Here is a 16,236-nt window from a genome sequence, read left to right as displayed (position 1 = left end):
CATGCAAACATTCCTCAGCGGCAGCGAGTGAGTCAGATCAGAAAGGGCAGATCTATGGGACACGTGTTAGCTAACTATCAGCAGCTGATCATTTGTTCGATTGCAACCAGGCTCTCCTTGTGTTGGAACTTTTTCTAGGCTCGCTGAAGGCAGGATTTCAAGTGGGACGATGTGCAAATACAAACTAAAATGTACAATTTGTGTGAGCATATTTGATGAAAAAAAAAAATCTGTGAACTGCATCAATCCTGACGCGTTTCCAGCCTGAGAGAACGGGCTGTCAGAGCAGAGCGACAGACAATATGTGCTTTTCTAGTTTGGTTTGCCTCTTTTTTTCTTCTCCAGTCTGCCAGCTCCTCTCACTGCCCTTTTCCTTCTTTCACTGTGCCAGCCCGGCGGTTTAATCAGGGAAAGCAGCGGGGGACGGGGAGAGTGGAGCTTGTCTCTAAGCCCGGCTGATTTACTGGCTCCCCCAGACCTCCTTTATATCTCACTGGCTAATAGGGCAAGCCTGGCAGCTTCGCATGGGAACAAAAAGGCAAGTGGTAAACAGACAGGCTGGCAAGGTACAAAGAGGTAAGAAGCACATGGGATCAGTGACAATGCTGGAGAAGAAAAAAAAAAAAGTTCTCCAGAATGACTAAAACATACAGTCCAGACATGGATGGTAGAAATCACCATGTAGACTAGAACAAAGACAAAAAAGACAACCTTGCCATCAATTTCTACTTCTAAAATTGTTGACTTTTTTTATACACACATGCTGTGTGAGATGACAAAATCTTCAATTTGTCACCTAAATGTATATAATTAGTGTTGCATAAAATTCCCTCGTCCTGCACAACTGCAGGTCATCAGCTGCTCCTCGTCCCGGCGCTCTTGCTGTCCCTGGCCTTTGTGCTCTCGTCTCGTCTGTCGCTCGTGAGGCCAGTCTGTCTGCTGCGTTGATTGCAAGATTATCTCGAAGTAAAGTCTCCTTCAACAGCACCTGCTCAGTGTCTGCTGTCTGAAGGCTGGCCCACACTCAGACTCTCCACATGACAGCTGTGACGTGATATTTGGTCGAAAAGGTGTTTTTGTACAATCATTTTTAAAAGCCGGCCTGAGAAAAAAAAAATGATTACACACGAAAGCAAATTCCCTCATCCTGGATGTTTGGATGGTGGATGGAGTTTGAATCTCTCTGCAGCTGCCCTGTTTCACTCCACACAGGTGTTTTCACTGATGACCCCTGATTGGACCTCTGCTCTCGCTGCATTCGATGAGAAAGATTACCAGGGCCATGGGGTTTAACCACATTTCTGAAAATCTGACTTTCTCAGACACAATTTGAGCCTATGTTTACACGTAGCAGGGTATTTTGGAAAACAGATATTTTGGCCCCTCCGTTTTCAAGAACAACATCGTGCACACAACATCGTTTTCAAAAATGTTGTCGTTTACACGAACCCGGATAAATACGCCGTTGAGCGCATCATAACTATGCCAAACCTATGGGCGCGTGCATAAACATAGGTCGCACACATGACGTTGAGCCTATGTTTACACTTAGGGAAAACACATATGTTTTCATGCGGTTTCGCCTCTCGTTTACTCGCAAACAGTTTTTTTTTTTCCACTGAAAACAAGTGTGTTGGCGTGTAAACTGGGTTAAATGGCGTTTTAGGTTCCGAAATGTCACAACATGCGACTGAATACTTAACGTCATGTGAGCGACCTTGTTTACACTCGCGCCCATATGATGCGCTCGACGGCGTGTTTATCCGGGTTCATGTAAACGACAACATTTTTGAAAACGATTTTGTGTGCACGATGTTATTTTTGAAAACAGAGGGGCCAAAATATCCGTTTTCCAAAATACCCTGCTACGTGTAAACGTAGGGTAAGTATTTTCAGCCGCATGTTGTGACGTTTCGGAACCTAAAAAGCTGTTTAACCCCACGCCAACACATGACCGGCGTTTTCAGAAATCTCCACTTTGGCCGGAGTTTTTAAAAATGATCGTTTTCCGTGAAAAAAAACTCTGCTTGTAAACGAGTGGCCAAACTGCATGAAAACATATGTGTTTTCCCTGAGTGTAAACGTAGCCTGATAATAATATGAAAGCTATTTATAAGTGGGAAACTCATAATGACATTAACCCTGATGTGACATGAACGTGGCTTTAGCACTGTGTGGGCACATTTTCCTTACTATCCAGTTAATTGTGCTGCATCTGTTGTGACAGGATAATGTCTACACGTATCATTAATTTTAGTAGTTTATGTTAGTACAGTACTTACTGTATATGGCACATGGACTCTGTCTTCATGATCTAATTATCAAAAAGAACTGCAAACACCTGTGTAGGTGTGCGGTCTCTCCAGCAGTGCTCTGACAGACTCTGAGTACACTTGTATGAGCTGAATGATGAATCCAACTTTTCCGAGCAGGAAATGCTGCAAAGCAGACAAAGAGCAAACATCTCAAACTGAGACATTATGGTGAAAAATTGATTGTCAGCAGGATGAGGTCTTTAATGTCAATTTTGAGGGATGTAATTATCACCAAAGGAAGCCACAGTGGGTATTTTTTTGCAAACGAAAGGGCAATCAGATTTCAATTTGTCGACCGGAGGCACATTTTAATGGCGGGTGTAAACATAACACAATGCTCTGTGTAAATGGGCCAGCGCTGACACAGATAAACTAGCAGGCGGACCTTTTCTGAGAGACGAGACTGGCAGATACACAAGTCAGAGAGACAGAGAGGCGGATAGGGACAGAGCTGTGACAGATTTAGTTTGTCCCCTCTGCTGTTCAGACTGTGAGCAGGAGATGAAGATGAATATACAGCAGGAGAGGCAGACAGTCAATAGACAGACATTCAGTTCACAGAAAGGAGCATTTGTGACAGATCCAGCGCGTTGCCTCGGCTCACCGCGGCTGAATCTCTTTTCCGTTTCACTCTAATCTCTCTCTACCTTCGAATCTCGCCGTACAAGCACACGCACGCAGACGGCCATACCTTCAGTCGCACGCTTCACTGCAAACGCACACACACATCCACCTGAGCGTGCGCCACGCAGGTGCGCACGCACATACCCCAAAGTCCATAGTGTCACATTTCGCACGTTAAATCACACATGCATGCAGACACACACACACAGCCGTACGGGTGCACGCTCACGTCCGCCGGTTGCTAAGCAACAGCACATATCCACAGATTGTTTACTGAGCTTGTAATATAGTTCATCTCAAAGGAGATGTGAGACAGACACAGATGACACAATCTCCTCGGATGGAGAGATAAAAAGAATAAAAGAGGAAGGATGGTCCGTCCCTTCACAGGCAAGTGGGCAGTAATGCAATGAGGCTACTGGTCCCCGGTGTATGATGTGTTATGAAAGATGAAAGGAATGTTTTGTGATTTAATACCATGCTGCTAAATCAAATACATCTGTCTAGGATGTGTCCTCATTGTTTTGATGAACTCTTGGGGCGAAAGAGGTAAAGCACTCTTGAACTTTACTTTTCAGTGGCAGTATGGTCCAGTGACGGGACAGAAGTCCGCCATGGCGCCGTTATCACTTACGTTTATGTGTGCTGCTTCGGGTGTGAGTGAAACGACGAAATGCAATGCAGGAGAAAAGAAAAAGGATTAGTAAAGGCGAAAGGGTTCACCAGTAGCTCCTGAGGGATCCGCTAACTTGTCCCTGCAGCAATTTCCATTCTCTGGATTTAAAAAATTAGACTGAATCTGATATTTGGTATAGATGCAGCTTCATCCATCATACTACAGGAAGGCTCTCTGCAGACAGCTCAATGCAGTCTGATCTCCAGTGAGTATATATAACGTGTGCTTGTTTGGTTGTTTAATTTACTCTGGCTGGTCTTTGGTCTGTTTGCTCTGGTCAGATTCCCCCTCACACTGCAATGGGAACCTGTCTGGGTAAATACAACAGCTAATTAGTCAAAATGCACCGCACCTGCGGCTGCTCGTCTGGTGCGCAGGCAGGACGTCAAACACTTGACCTCTACAGAGAGTGGGTGCTGTGTGAGAATTAAAGTTGATTTCCTGAAACTTAAACATGGCAAAGCTCCTGCTGTGTATCACACTTGTTTTCATAGACATCTCTATGGAGCAAAGGCAGGCATGAATACTAAGAGGAGCATGCTAAAACCAGCTAAATCTAATTACACTTACAATTCAGTTGTCAAATGTACTTATTAAATACTTCAAAGAAATAAGTCAATGAACTTGGCATCGAATAATGAATCTTTAAATCCCAAGCAGCTGCATCCTAGGAGAACACTGTGACCTGCACCGGATGACTGCGGTGAAATGACGGTGTCTGGTTTCACTCACATGACCGTGTTGATTCCTGAAAGCTGCTGGAACATCTGAAGACCGCAGCCCACCAGGAGGGCTCGCCGAGTCGGGGGGTAGGTCAGCATCCGCCAGATCACCAGGCCATCTGGAGACACGAGCAAAGACACAGCAGAAATTAATTTCAAGCTCAGCGTGACCGAATTGCATTCCAACATGAGCTACACGGCATACGAACAAGACCCCCGATGCTACAAAAGCATGGCTGACGAGCTGACTGCTGACGAGAACTGCTGTTGAAACATAGCTTCCATAATGGAGCCCAACAGTGGGGCGAATTTACTCTTGCTTTCATATCTCTGCAGTGCTGATAAGCACATTTGCCATTTATGACTTCTGTTACGTTTTAACCTGCGTCTGCATGAAATGGACGGCGGACTTCATGGGAGGTTTGATTGAAGAGGGGCTGGTTACAGATGGCCATGTTTTTTATTGACTGCATGTCACTCATAGGTCAATTTCACATTGCACCGGAAAGATAAATAAATGACGAATGAAATGAAATGAATGAAATCAGATATGATGTAATAATTAGTGAGTTTTAGAGGTGCTGGTAGGCAGATTTAGAGCCAATCTACTGTCACTGCTTCCCGTTTCCAATCTTTGTGCTAAGCTAAGCTAAGCTAACCATCTGCTGGCGGTACCTTAACATTTAGCATACATCAGTTTTATCAATCTTCTTATAATGCTATTGGCAAGGATGTTTAAGTTCTATGTAATTTAACGGTGCCATCAAGAAGTTCAACAAAACATATGGTCATATTTCCAAAGCACACACCGAGAAATCACTCATTTTGTCACTTCTGTCGGCTGATTAAGTCCCATATTCATAATGACTGTTACGACTGCAGTCGTAATTTCTCTTAGTTCTTGTGTTTCCTTGTCTGTGATATATAATTTTCTTTATGCAGATTGAAGTGTGTCATGGCGGAGACGCGATTGGTCAGTGGTTTCCGGTCTTGGCTGGTGGATTGGCTGTTTCCAGAGGTGCCAGTTATAAAAAGGATCCAAGATGGCAGCCGGCGGTGGGACAGTAGCAGGCATCCAGCATCTCCCTCTTCTTCTTCGCCACACGTTTCCTAGTAGGGGTGGGCTGCCAGTTTTGTTAACTCATTGTTTTCTCCTGTGTTGTGTAGTTAGGGAGGTAAGTTTCATGTCTTTTGGTTATATCCTCCTCAAGTAGAATTGTTTTGTTTGTTGTTTTGGCCTTGGTCCATCCTGAAGCCATTATTGTTTGGAACCTTCTGTTAATTCATTTTCTGTTATAAATAAATATTATAATCACTGGTGAAACTTGCGCTGTGGCTACTTGGGACTTGGTGAAGATGGGGGGGCTCTTTTCCTGTTGTGCCTGTGCACCCCTAGGTCAGGCATAACAACGACTTTGGCATGAAGCTGGCATAATGAGTCATTACGTCCTCATGTTGGAAGACCTCGATTCAAGCCTCTGTGACGGCAAACACCTGCACTACTGAAATTCCTTCATAGAGCTTTATTTCTCCAGGGATGCTACCCTGTGACTTTGACCTCTGACCTCCCTGCGCTGCTGGAAAAGTGGAACCATAAAGGTCTCCCTTGAGGATCAGCATAGCACAGGAGTTGCCTTTTGTTCCTTTTCAGATGAATGTCTCAATTTGGGATGAAACAAGTATTTGACGGCCGGCTTTGGCCTCGACGGAGTCCCACTTGGCTCATCAACAGAGGCAGACTGTGATCTCCAACACACACGCAGACAAGCAGATCCTGTGGGAGGGGAAGTCTTAATAGCATGAGAGAGCGGATGGACAGGTATTGAGCTGTCGGATAAAGAGGGGGACACACACGGTGACAAAAGATCAGATAAACAAGCCTGAACACACACACACACACACACACACACACACACACACACACACACACACACACACACACACACAAACACACACACGCACACACACACACACAAGGAAACACACTACATCTGTGTGCAGTGGCTGTGCAAACACAAGTATACACAAACATAATCCAAAAGGATGCCTGAGCCTGTAAATATGAACTCACACACACTCACAGGCTGATTATTTGGGAGCAGCTGTGTGTGGGAGGACTCTGGACCAGTGAACATCTCCTTTAGATATTTGACAAGCAGACCAGACTCTGTAAAGAAGACCCCTGCTGACACAAAAATGCACTCAAGCCTTCCTCTGAAGGCCGCCTGTCCGACTTTTTACAGGGACATTATTGTCCTTTGTTCCTGATATGCTGAAAGAGGTTATTTCACTGTCACCTATTTGTCCACATTTTCGCTGTAGGAGCCACTTCTAGCCATGTTAAAGAGATGAGAGGCAATATTCACGACACTCTGAAGCAGTCAAATACATAACTTTAAGGCTTGTAATTCTCATAAAACCTTCAATTTATGTTATTCAACTGGAAACCCAAATCAAAGCCCATCAGCTGGGTCTCCATCAAAATGAATCGCAGACTTTGACAGAATTTTGAGAGAACTGGCAAAAGAAAACGCAAACAAATGCTTGTTTCTATCCTATTCACTTATTTGATCATCAGCAGTAGGTGGCGCCAATTCTCCAGTTGGAAAACCAGCATACTATTCCAGAATTAAAGGCCACTATTTGAACCTCAAACTGTGAAAAAATGTAGAAAACAGGATGGAAATATGATTTTTTGTAATGCAGCACTTCAAGTAATTATCAAATACACTGATGGAAACATGGTTAATTACTTTTTTGGGGTGGCCAGTTCAAGCCCAGATGGACCAGTCTGTGGATTGGTAGCTGGAGAGGTGCCAGTTCACCTCCTCTCCAGAGCAGGCAGCAGGGCCCTACATGCTCGCAGTGCTTGACTGTGTGCCAAGAGTGATTAATAAAGCATTTTGTCCATTAGGATTCCTCCTTTTTATAAAGCCATTCCATGACTGAGTGGCTGTGACCAGCAAATCAGATCAGCATCTACAGTAATATTATTTTGTATTTCCTCCAACAATAACGTAATTAGTGTTACATCACAGAGCGATTCATATAAAGATATACATACGTAACACTAAATAAATACTTATGAGATTTAATATTATGACTCCTCATCAGAACTTAATATACTTACATGAGCCCTGTTTATCATTTGTGGATAACTAAGTTAGCTTGATTTAGACTTTGGAAGAACAGATCTTTTTCTCTCAGGTGGTCTTGATAATATCATGTTGACTGTTGAAGTGAATATTGTGACTGTGCTCTTGGTTTGCTGATTTTATCTGTGTGTCTTGTCCTGAGCTTCTCCAAATAACAGTTAAGGCTGTTGTTTGTCACAAGTAGCCACACACAGTTCAACACCATCAGCAGAATACTGATAACATATTCACTTTCTCAGCAGAGTAAATGTGCCACAGTTTCCAAACAGTGGCTTTAAAGGGGCACTTATGATTTTACACTCAACCCTGATGATGTCATAGTGATGTCATCAGGGTTATCTCTGATTGATTTGAGGCTTTAAATTCTGTGTTATGAACTTGGGATGAAAGGTTGAAAGAAAAGACATTTGTCAGGCGGGCGACATCTTATTTACAGATCAAGTGCATTCTGGGAAATGTAGGATTTAATCTCCATACTAGAGATTAAATGTTAGGATACCTCCATATTCTTTTTTAATGTTTCTATTATTATCTATTAGGTAAAATCTATCCTTTAGCCTGCTTGGCTTACAAATATTTAAGGAGAAACTTGTTTAAAAAATACAGTTGATAGCATCTTTTTAAAAACTAGAATCGCATTGGAGTAAATAAATAAACTACTGCACATTTCAGTCTTCAAAGTCAAGGTTTAATGTGAAGCAGAGCTCCAAACCTCAGACAGTGAAGAGGAAGAGATGCTTTTATGGGCTGAGCCATTTCCATGGCATCAACCTGGTGCAGTGTGATTGGTTGATCCCAAGAGACCAGAGCAGAGGACTGTTATCTGATTAGCCGACAAGGAAATCAGGATTCATGGGCCCAAGTCAACTATCAAGAGAGTGGAGACCTGATGGCCGCCTGAAGAGCTAAATTTGTCAGCCAAACGCACACACAAGCATGGAAACACACACACACAAACGCACATTCAAATGTGATCAATCACACAGACATAATACAACACACTCGTTGGCATGAACAAGAGAGTGTAAAAGATTTTCGACAAAAACGCAATTTAAAATGCAAATCGACATGTTCACGCTCGCTCACACAGTCTCACATACGGGCGCAAAAACACACCCACAAGCTCACAAAACACACAGCTTCATTTCCTCAATTGAACGCCACCCAGCTGTAATTTAATCAGATAAGATATTGAAAAAGAAGGATGGCGGTGAAAAACAAGTCACGAGCTACCAGCAAGCCATGAGCACAGTGATTAAGTCTCACAGCACTGCAGCGATTGCAAGTCAGTGTTCCACAGTGAACCTTTCCAACGGCACCCTTTATCTTGTTTATTTCTGTATCTCATTCAGTTTATATTGCAGCCAAACTTACAGTAAGATGCATTCAGGGGTAGATCATGAGCGCATGCACAAATAATGCAAGTCAATGATACCCCAGTTCTTTTGAGAGCTGAGCACTGACTGAAAAACCCATATGCAGACAGCACAACACACACACGCACGCACGCGCGCACACACACACACACACATACATACACACACACACACACACACACACACACACACAGGAAGCTCACTACAAAGGCAGGACTCTCTTCTCTTATGTCAATCTGTCCACACGAGCTCTGTGATCATCCTCCGCCATCGCTACCTGCACAGATCCCCTTTGATTTCCCATCTTATCAGCATTCAGTCCTGCAAATACTAATAACCTCACTCTAAGACCATCATATGGTTTGTTTGTTCAGTGAGCAGGAAAAGCCTGGGATGTGCCTTTCAATCAGACCCTTCTCTTTGATATTCACCAAAGGAATCTCCAATTAGCTCTTCTCCTCTGCAACCCGCTTTCAGGAAACACCTCATCTTCTCCCCACATCAGCCCCAACGGCCAATTAGAGAATCCGTTTAGCACCGCTGGTCCTGTCAGATGTTTCTTTTTATTCGTGCTTCAAACATGTGCAGCAGTTGTCTTAACAAAGCATTCAGCGGGGTGGGGGGGGTGGGGGGGTGCAGCTGGCTTTCCAGGAACACTGGCAGGCAGGGATCTATCCACAGGACTCACGAAAACTGATTCCTCGAGTGATTTGCAAATCCTTTGTAAATCAGCGAAATGTAGTTCTCTCCATGGGTTAATACATGGTCAATAGTATCAAGGAAAAAGCTGGTGTTGGACAATGGCCAATCAAACAAACAAAGAGGACCAATGAGCCGTTGGATGGAAGCACGGGATGAATTCTAAAGATGGAAGTCAGTCTATAAAAGAATAGCTATTTCTATCCATCCAATCACGTGTCCTCAGGAAGTAAGTGGCTGGAAGCGGGTTTCACTTACATAACCAAGGGGACTGCAATCAAGGACTGGAGGCTGTACAGGCAATCTGCAGCCCTCCTCCCTCTACCCCCACCTCCCCTCTAATTATTCCTTCTACATGCTTCCCCTCTCCTCTCCTTTCTCACCTCTCCTCCACGTCCTCATCAGAGTGGGATCACGGCACTTCACGCTCCACGCAGGGAAGATCAGAACAGAAGGTCAGGACTAATGGAGAATAGAAATTAGGTCTATCACTGCAATGGCTGTTTATGGAACCACTATGCAGCCCATTTCACTAAATAAAAAAAACTGCTTGATCCAAAAAGTTAATGTTACAACCAAATAGCCTCTATGTAATCAAGCTCAATCTCTCCTTAAAGCTGCACCAGGCAAAGCTAAAATGCCATCATGTTGAAGGAAGAGTTTGTGTTCTTGCTGAGAATGAGCGGATTTCCCAAAATGTCAAACTGTTCCTTTAATCTGATTAAATCGCTTTGAAAAGTTAAACGGCGCCGTATCTCATCTAAGACACTTTCAGTAAAAACGTTTCAGACAAGCAGGTGCAATCTACAGCGGCTCAGTTATAAGGACAGAAAGCTCGTCTCAGTTGTAGCCTGAATTCCTTATAAGGTTGTTAACATAAAAAGTTGAGTTGACAGCTGAGAGGGAATATAATTACAGGCACACTGAGGTAATTAAAGAACATCTCCATGTTCGCACTGGCCCCTTAAGTCATCGCTTTTACAGACTGTAGACTCTGGATTGTGGTTTCTTTAGAACATTTTTTAATGAACTAAAGTCAGTTTGCAGCACCATGAACTGCTGTCCTCAAGCATCTCATTAATACTCCGTGATTTTCAGAGATAAGGAGTCTTGTTAGTGCTTTTTTTAAGCACACTGGACTTAAACTATAACAACGTAAAAGAAAAGCTGGAAGCAAGCAACTATGAGATGAGCCCATTATAATACTTAAGACTGATGTGACAGTCATATTTGACCTACCAGAAAATTACATTGGGTCTATGTATTATAAAAACATTAAACTTAACATAATATGGCATATTTGACTTCTGAAAAATCACATTAGGTCAATATTATGAGCACGCTGAGGGTATTTCTGCACAGCCCATAATATACCTGCAAGAGAGGCAATCCTTGCCATTCCAAATCTGCTGCGTGTTCTTTGGAGAGCAAGCATCTTCTGGCTGTTTCCTGGGTAATTGAGGATCACTCCGGGCCCGCAGCATTGGAGAGAAACGGCATCTTAAGTGGAGCTGATCAAATCTTGTCAGTAACCAAGAGTCTTGTCTGCAGATGCAGGGCAGCAGCTGTGTTTATCTAAGGGCAACGAGGGGCCAGCGGTTGCCAGGAGCCTGAGCACCAGACAGATGGATGGATGGATGGAGTCACACACACACAGTGACTGACGGAGATCAATGCACCACAATGGCACCGGAGCGCATACTGATTCAACATTATTTGATACTATCAACCTGATGTTGAAAACTCTTCTGTGCAAATCAGATGTGTACAGCCGTAGATAGTTTAAGACTGTAACCTGAGGGAACATCATTTCTTATAGTGTCACTGCGGCAGAACTGTTAAAAAAATAGCAAAAAAGGAGTAAAAGGATCAAACTTGATGCAGCAGTACCAATGACATTGTTTTTGTATATTCCATCCATTTTTCTTCTGTCAAAACCTGACACATTACCCACGATGCAACTCCACCACAGACAGTCCAGCTGGAGATTTGGTATGTGTTGTGCTAGTAGCGGCTAATGCAGCCTCAAGCAGAGGTGAGGAGCGGGCGTCAGAAGTCTGGTGAGCTCACTTCTCCACCTCTAATGTGTCAGTGTTCGTCAGCTGGGCAATGTTCACCTAGTTCTTTGACAAGATGTTTTGAATCACACAAAGTCAATAAATTTAATGAATTTCTAACCTGCAGTCGGTAACATCTGTGGAGTTCGCCTTTAAGTTCCAGATTCGGTTTGACCTGACAGCGAAGGCTAAAGACGAGCATCTCCTTCACAAAACTGAAAGGCCCTGTTACTATGGAGATCTACTTCCTCCTCCCCTTGTTTTCCCTTTTGCGCTCTTGTGTTTCGTCTTCCTTTTTGTCTCCTGTCTGTCTTGCCTCGGCTGGGTCAATGCAGGGCTTGAGCGACAGGTTGGACAGACCTATCCGCCCACACAGCCAGTATTCTTCCAATCGTCATCCTACCTGCGTAGTCACGACCAAGACCCAGATATCGCTAAGTATCTTTTGACTGTTCTGCCTTCCTGACTCCTTTTTTTGTGTGCTCAGGTGCCTTGCATGCACACAAGCCAAAGCGCTTTGTCCTCGGTAGTCACATTTCTTGATTTTCATTCCCACAAGTTACTCAAAACCAAAGAAAGTCCAGATGATGAAGCAGCCAGCTGTATGACAGTAATACAAAGCACTCCTGAAAGAAAAACTTCTCGTGATGTATGTCTTTGTATTTCTTTAATACTGCTAAGAGACGGCATCTGATGTTTTGGAAAACAAAGGAGGCGAGGCCCCAGTGGAATAGCAAAGAGAGAAACCTATAAATCATGGGCAGCCGCTGTCTCATCTGAAGCCACCAGTGTTCAGCTGCAGAGTCTCAACAAAACTACCATCTTTCCAGTTTGAAACTAATCACTTCAAAAGGAATCAATCAATAGAGCGCAGGAGGTCGCCTTTCAGGTTTTTCTTTCAGTCTTTTGTGTTGTTTCGGTCCATCTCTGCAGCCTGGTGGATAAAGAAAGAGGGTTGCGCAAAGACAGAAGAGCAGCGAAGAAGCCACAAAGGGCAAGTTTCTCCATCTTGGTTTGAGAAGTGTTGAAAAGTCACGGCCTGCTTATGTAAGCCAGAATCAGATCATACCAGCAGAGCTACCTGAAGCTGAGAGGAGGGCACGACGCAGAGGCGCATTCATTTTTAAAACTCCATCTGATTTTCCAGCTGAGATTTCTATTACACAGCCTTCGCCGCAGACATGCGGAATGCAAAGCAACATGAGAAAAAAAAAGTTCAAGGATAACTACTTTTCGTTTGATGAGCGAGGAGTTATTTCACGACGGCTCAGCGGGCAAACGCCACCCATCCAGCAGTCTGTGCAGGTTTAAACACACGTTACGCAAGAATCAGCTGCTGTTTGCCAGTTTGACCTGAAACTGGTGGGACCTGAAGTCCTGAGGGAGTGGAGAGGAAAGAAATGTGTGTGTGAGAGAGAAATCTTCACGGCCAAGGGGAAACAGACAAAAACACACACACAGAAAACTATGCACACACACTTTCCTCTTGGTATCTCATTATCCTGCAGATTGCACATATGCAATTTTTTATAGCTCTACGACACATGGAAGATACACCATGGTGGGAAAAAAAAGCTGCCTTTGAACTAAATATACACACAAATTACACATTCAAACACTGTAAATACTTTTTTTTCTCCCTCACACATTCTGTCTTATCTGGCACACGGGGATTTTCTTCTGCAGTCTGAGCCAACTTCTGCGGCGACAGAAATCCATTATCACATTTTTAAATGGTGAAATAATGCAGCTGGCCCACACAAAACACCGTGTTGGAGAGTGTGAAAGAGGGTGACTCAATATCCATCTATCCGTGCAGGGTTTGTGACAGGCGCAGAGGGGGAATCATGATAGATCTGCCATCGCACAACTCTCCTCGCTCAATTATTAATAAGCTGCTTAAAACCTACAGGGGAGCAGAGACGTGGAGAAAGAAGCTCTTCTTCTTCTCTATTTGTCACTGTTGCTTTTCCTCGCTGCTTATCCTGCAACACAGTGACCCACGCAAACTCGACACAGCTGGCAGCAACTCAGGCCTAAAAAACATTATTTATTATCTTTTTCATTTCTTGGCAAAGGGGGCTGCACGGTGGCGCAGCAGGTAGTGCGCATGCCTCACAGCAAGAAGGCTGCCGGTTCAATCCCCGGGTCAGGCAGGGCCCCTCTGTGTGAAGCTTGCATGTTCTTCCCATGCATGCGTGGGTTCTCTCCGGGTACTCCGGCTTCCTCCCACAGACCAAAAACATGCTCATTAGGTTAATTGATGACTCTAAATTGTCCGTAGGTGTGAGCGTGAGTGTGAATGGCTGTTTGTCCTTGCATGTGGCCCTGCAATCGGCTGGCGACCGGCTCAGGGTGTACCCTGCCTCTCGCCCATCGTAGCTGGGATAGGCTCCAGCCCCCTGCAACCGCGAAAGGGATAGGCAGTATAGATAATGGATGGATGGATTTCTTAGCAAAGGTGAAGGGTGAAGACCAACAGGATGGTCAATGTCACACTATTAAGCAAGCTACTTCTCGGCAGGTGATGGGTTCATTCACCTGAGGTGCTAAACACAGTCTAAACCTTTTATTCTGCTGATGGGAAGAAGAAGAGGAAGATCTTTACTTTACTGATCACAACACATGCACATGATATTCTTTGAAGAACACAACAACACATCATAGACATGCTTCAGTGAGATTATTCCTCCGCATTTGACCCATCCTGGTAAGTCCGTCCTCTGCAGCAGACCAGCCGACACCCAGGGACCCAGTTCCTTTTGTCACCATTGGTCAGGTGGTGATCTTCTTGCATGTTTTAAGTGGGTTTTTTTTTTTATGGAGGATACCCCGGGTGAACACGGGCAGAACATGCAAACTCCACACAGAAAGGCCCCTTTTTCCTCGAGCAGCAGGCTTGAGGCATGGTGGAGGACATGCCCCCCAGCGCCCACAGCACCCTAGATGGGAATCGAACCCGGGACCTTCTAGCCGTGAGGCAACAGTGTTACCACCAAAGCTGATTACAAGGCATCTGTCACAGGACTAGCCTACGATCCTTCAGTCGTTCTGCAGAGATGCTGCAGAGATGGAATCTGGGAAATGTAGTCCAATAGCAAGCAAAGGTATCAGGATCCCTGATAGTAGAGCTGGCTTTTATGAAACTTTCAATTACTGAATTTGTTTAGAAATGATTCATTTGGAGGAGAAAACTTTAAACTCTGGCTAAGAAGGAAAAATACTTCTCTCAATGTCAAATTATCCCTTTTAAATGGAGAGGAATCTCTATGCATTCAGGGCATTTTGGGCCCCACCCATATGTACAGTGTATGAACACACACTAAAATGTGTCTGAAAAACTGAAATAACAATACTGACGATGCTGTCTTGCTGTCAGCTCTCCAAAGGGGGACATGATTGCTCAGTCTCATTCCACTCAAGTCAGGAGTCACTCGCTAAACAGATGGCACATATATTGAATGCAGACAGCGTGTCCAAGCTGCGCACCAATCTGTGGAGAGGATTAATACCAAACAAGATTCACAACAGCAGAGTGATTGGCGACATCAGCATTCCTGAGAGGCTCATTGGTAAAAGAGTGTGTGAAGCTGCAGGGGAGCACAGTGTGATCTGCATTTCAGAAGGTGCAGAGATGACCTTCATGTCTGCAGGGTGGCGTGACTTGTGATCTGAATCTTATCTGCTTTTCTGACAGAGACACTTTAATTGGTCAAATATGTTTCTATATGAGAGGAGGGGTGAGGAGAGGAGGGATGAGAGGAGGAGGGATGAGGAAAGGAAAGGAAATCAAAGGATATCAGAGGAGAGAAAAGGAAGGGAGAAGAAAGGAAAGGAAAGGAAAGAAAAGGGCAAGAAATGGAAGGAAGGGATTGGAGGGGACTGGAGATCAAACAGAAGGAAATAAAAGGAAATGAGAGGGGAGGAAAGAAAAAGAGAGTAAATGAAAAGAAAGGAAGAGAAAAGATAGGACAGGAGAGGAAAGGAAAAGAGAAGACAGGTAAGACAAGAAGAGAGTAAAGGCCAGAAGAGGAGAGAAAAAGAAAAAGTAAAATGCAAGGAGAGGACAACTAAAGAAAAAAAGGGGAAAGGAAAGGAAAGGAAAGGAAAGGAAAGGAAAGGAAAGGAAAGGAAAGGAAAGGAAAGGAAAGGAAGTGATGGAACAGAAGTTCAAGGGGGGAAAAGGAGAACAGACAAGGAAAGGAATGGAGAGGAGAGGAAAGGAGAGGAGAGGAAAAGGAAGCAAATGAAAGAGGAAGGAAAAGGAAGGAAATAAAAACAAATGACAGGGAAGGAAAGAAAAAGAGAGAGAAGGAGAAGAAAGTAAGAAAAAAGACTGGACAAGAGAGGAAAGGAAAGGCCAAGAGTGGAGAGGAGGGGAGAGAAAAGAGGAGGAAAGGAAAGGAAATTAGCTGCTGTCACAAAGCTGGGAGTTAAGAAGAGGTGAGTGAAGACCCACAGGGGGGAAAAGCATCTGTTGTCATTGGAAACAGCAGTCGGCTGGCTGTCATCCATTTTTAACCTGCCGGCATCTTCATGTGCTGTATTAATTCAAAGAGCATTTAGATGCAGTCATTCTGTTACTGCGCTGATGTGTAAAGAGCACAACATC

At 44.1% G+C, this 16,236-nt stretch overlaps 1 protein-coding gene across 1 annotated transcript in view; it reads right to left on the bottom strand.

Moving 5' to 3' along the window:
• The window catches only part of LOC139350918 (proton myo-inositol cotransporter-like), a 57,454-nt gene that overhangs the window by 18,498 nt on the left and 22,720 nt on the right, over window positions 1-16,236 (bottom strand). The window contains exon 4 of the mRNA XM_070992592.1: window positions 4,348-4,456. Coding sequence (XP_070848693.1) covers window positions 4,348-4,456 — 109 coding nt within the window. The remainder of the gene's footprint in view (window positions 1-4,347; window positions 4,457-16,236) is intronic.

The sequence above is a fragment of the Chaetodon trifascialis genome, chromosome 22, assembly GCF_039877785.1.
Source record: "Chaetodon trifascialis isolate fChaTrf1 chromosome 22, fChaTrf1.hap1, whole genome shotgun sequence".
Lineage (NCBI taxonomy): Eukaryota > Metazoa > Chordata > Actinopteri > Chaetodontiformes > Chaetodontidae > Chaetodon > Chaetodon trifascialis.
This window is presented reverse-complemented; position numbering and strand designations above follow the sequence as displayed.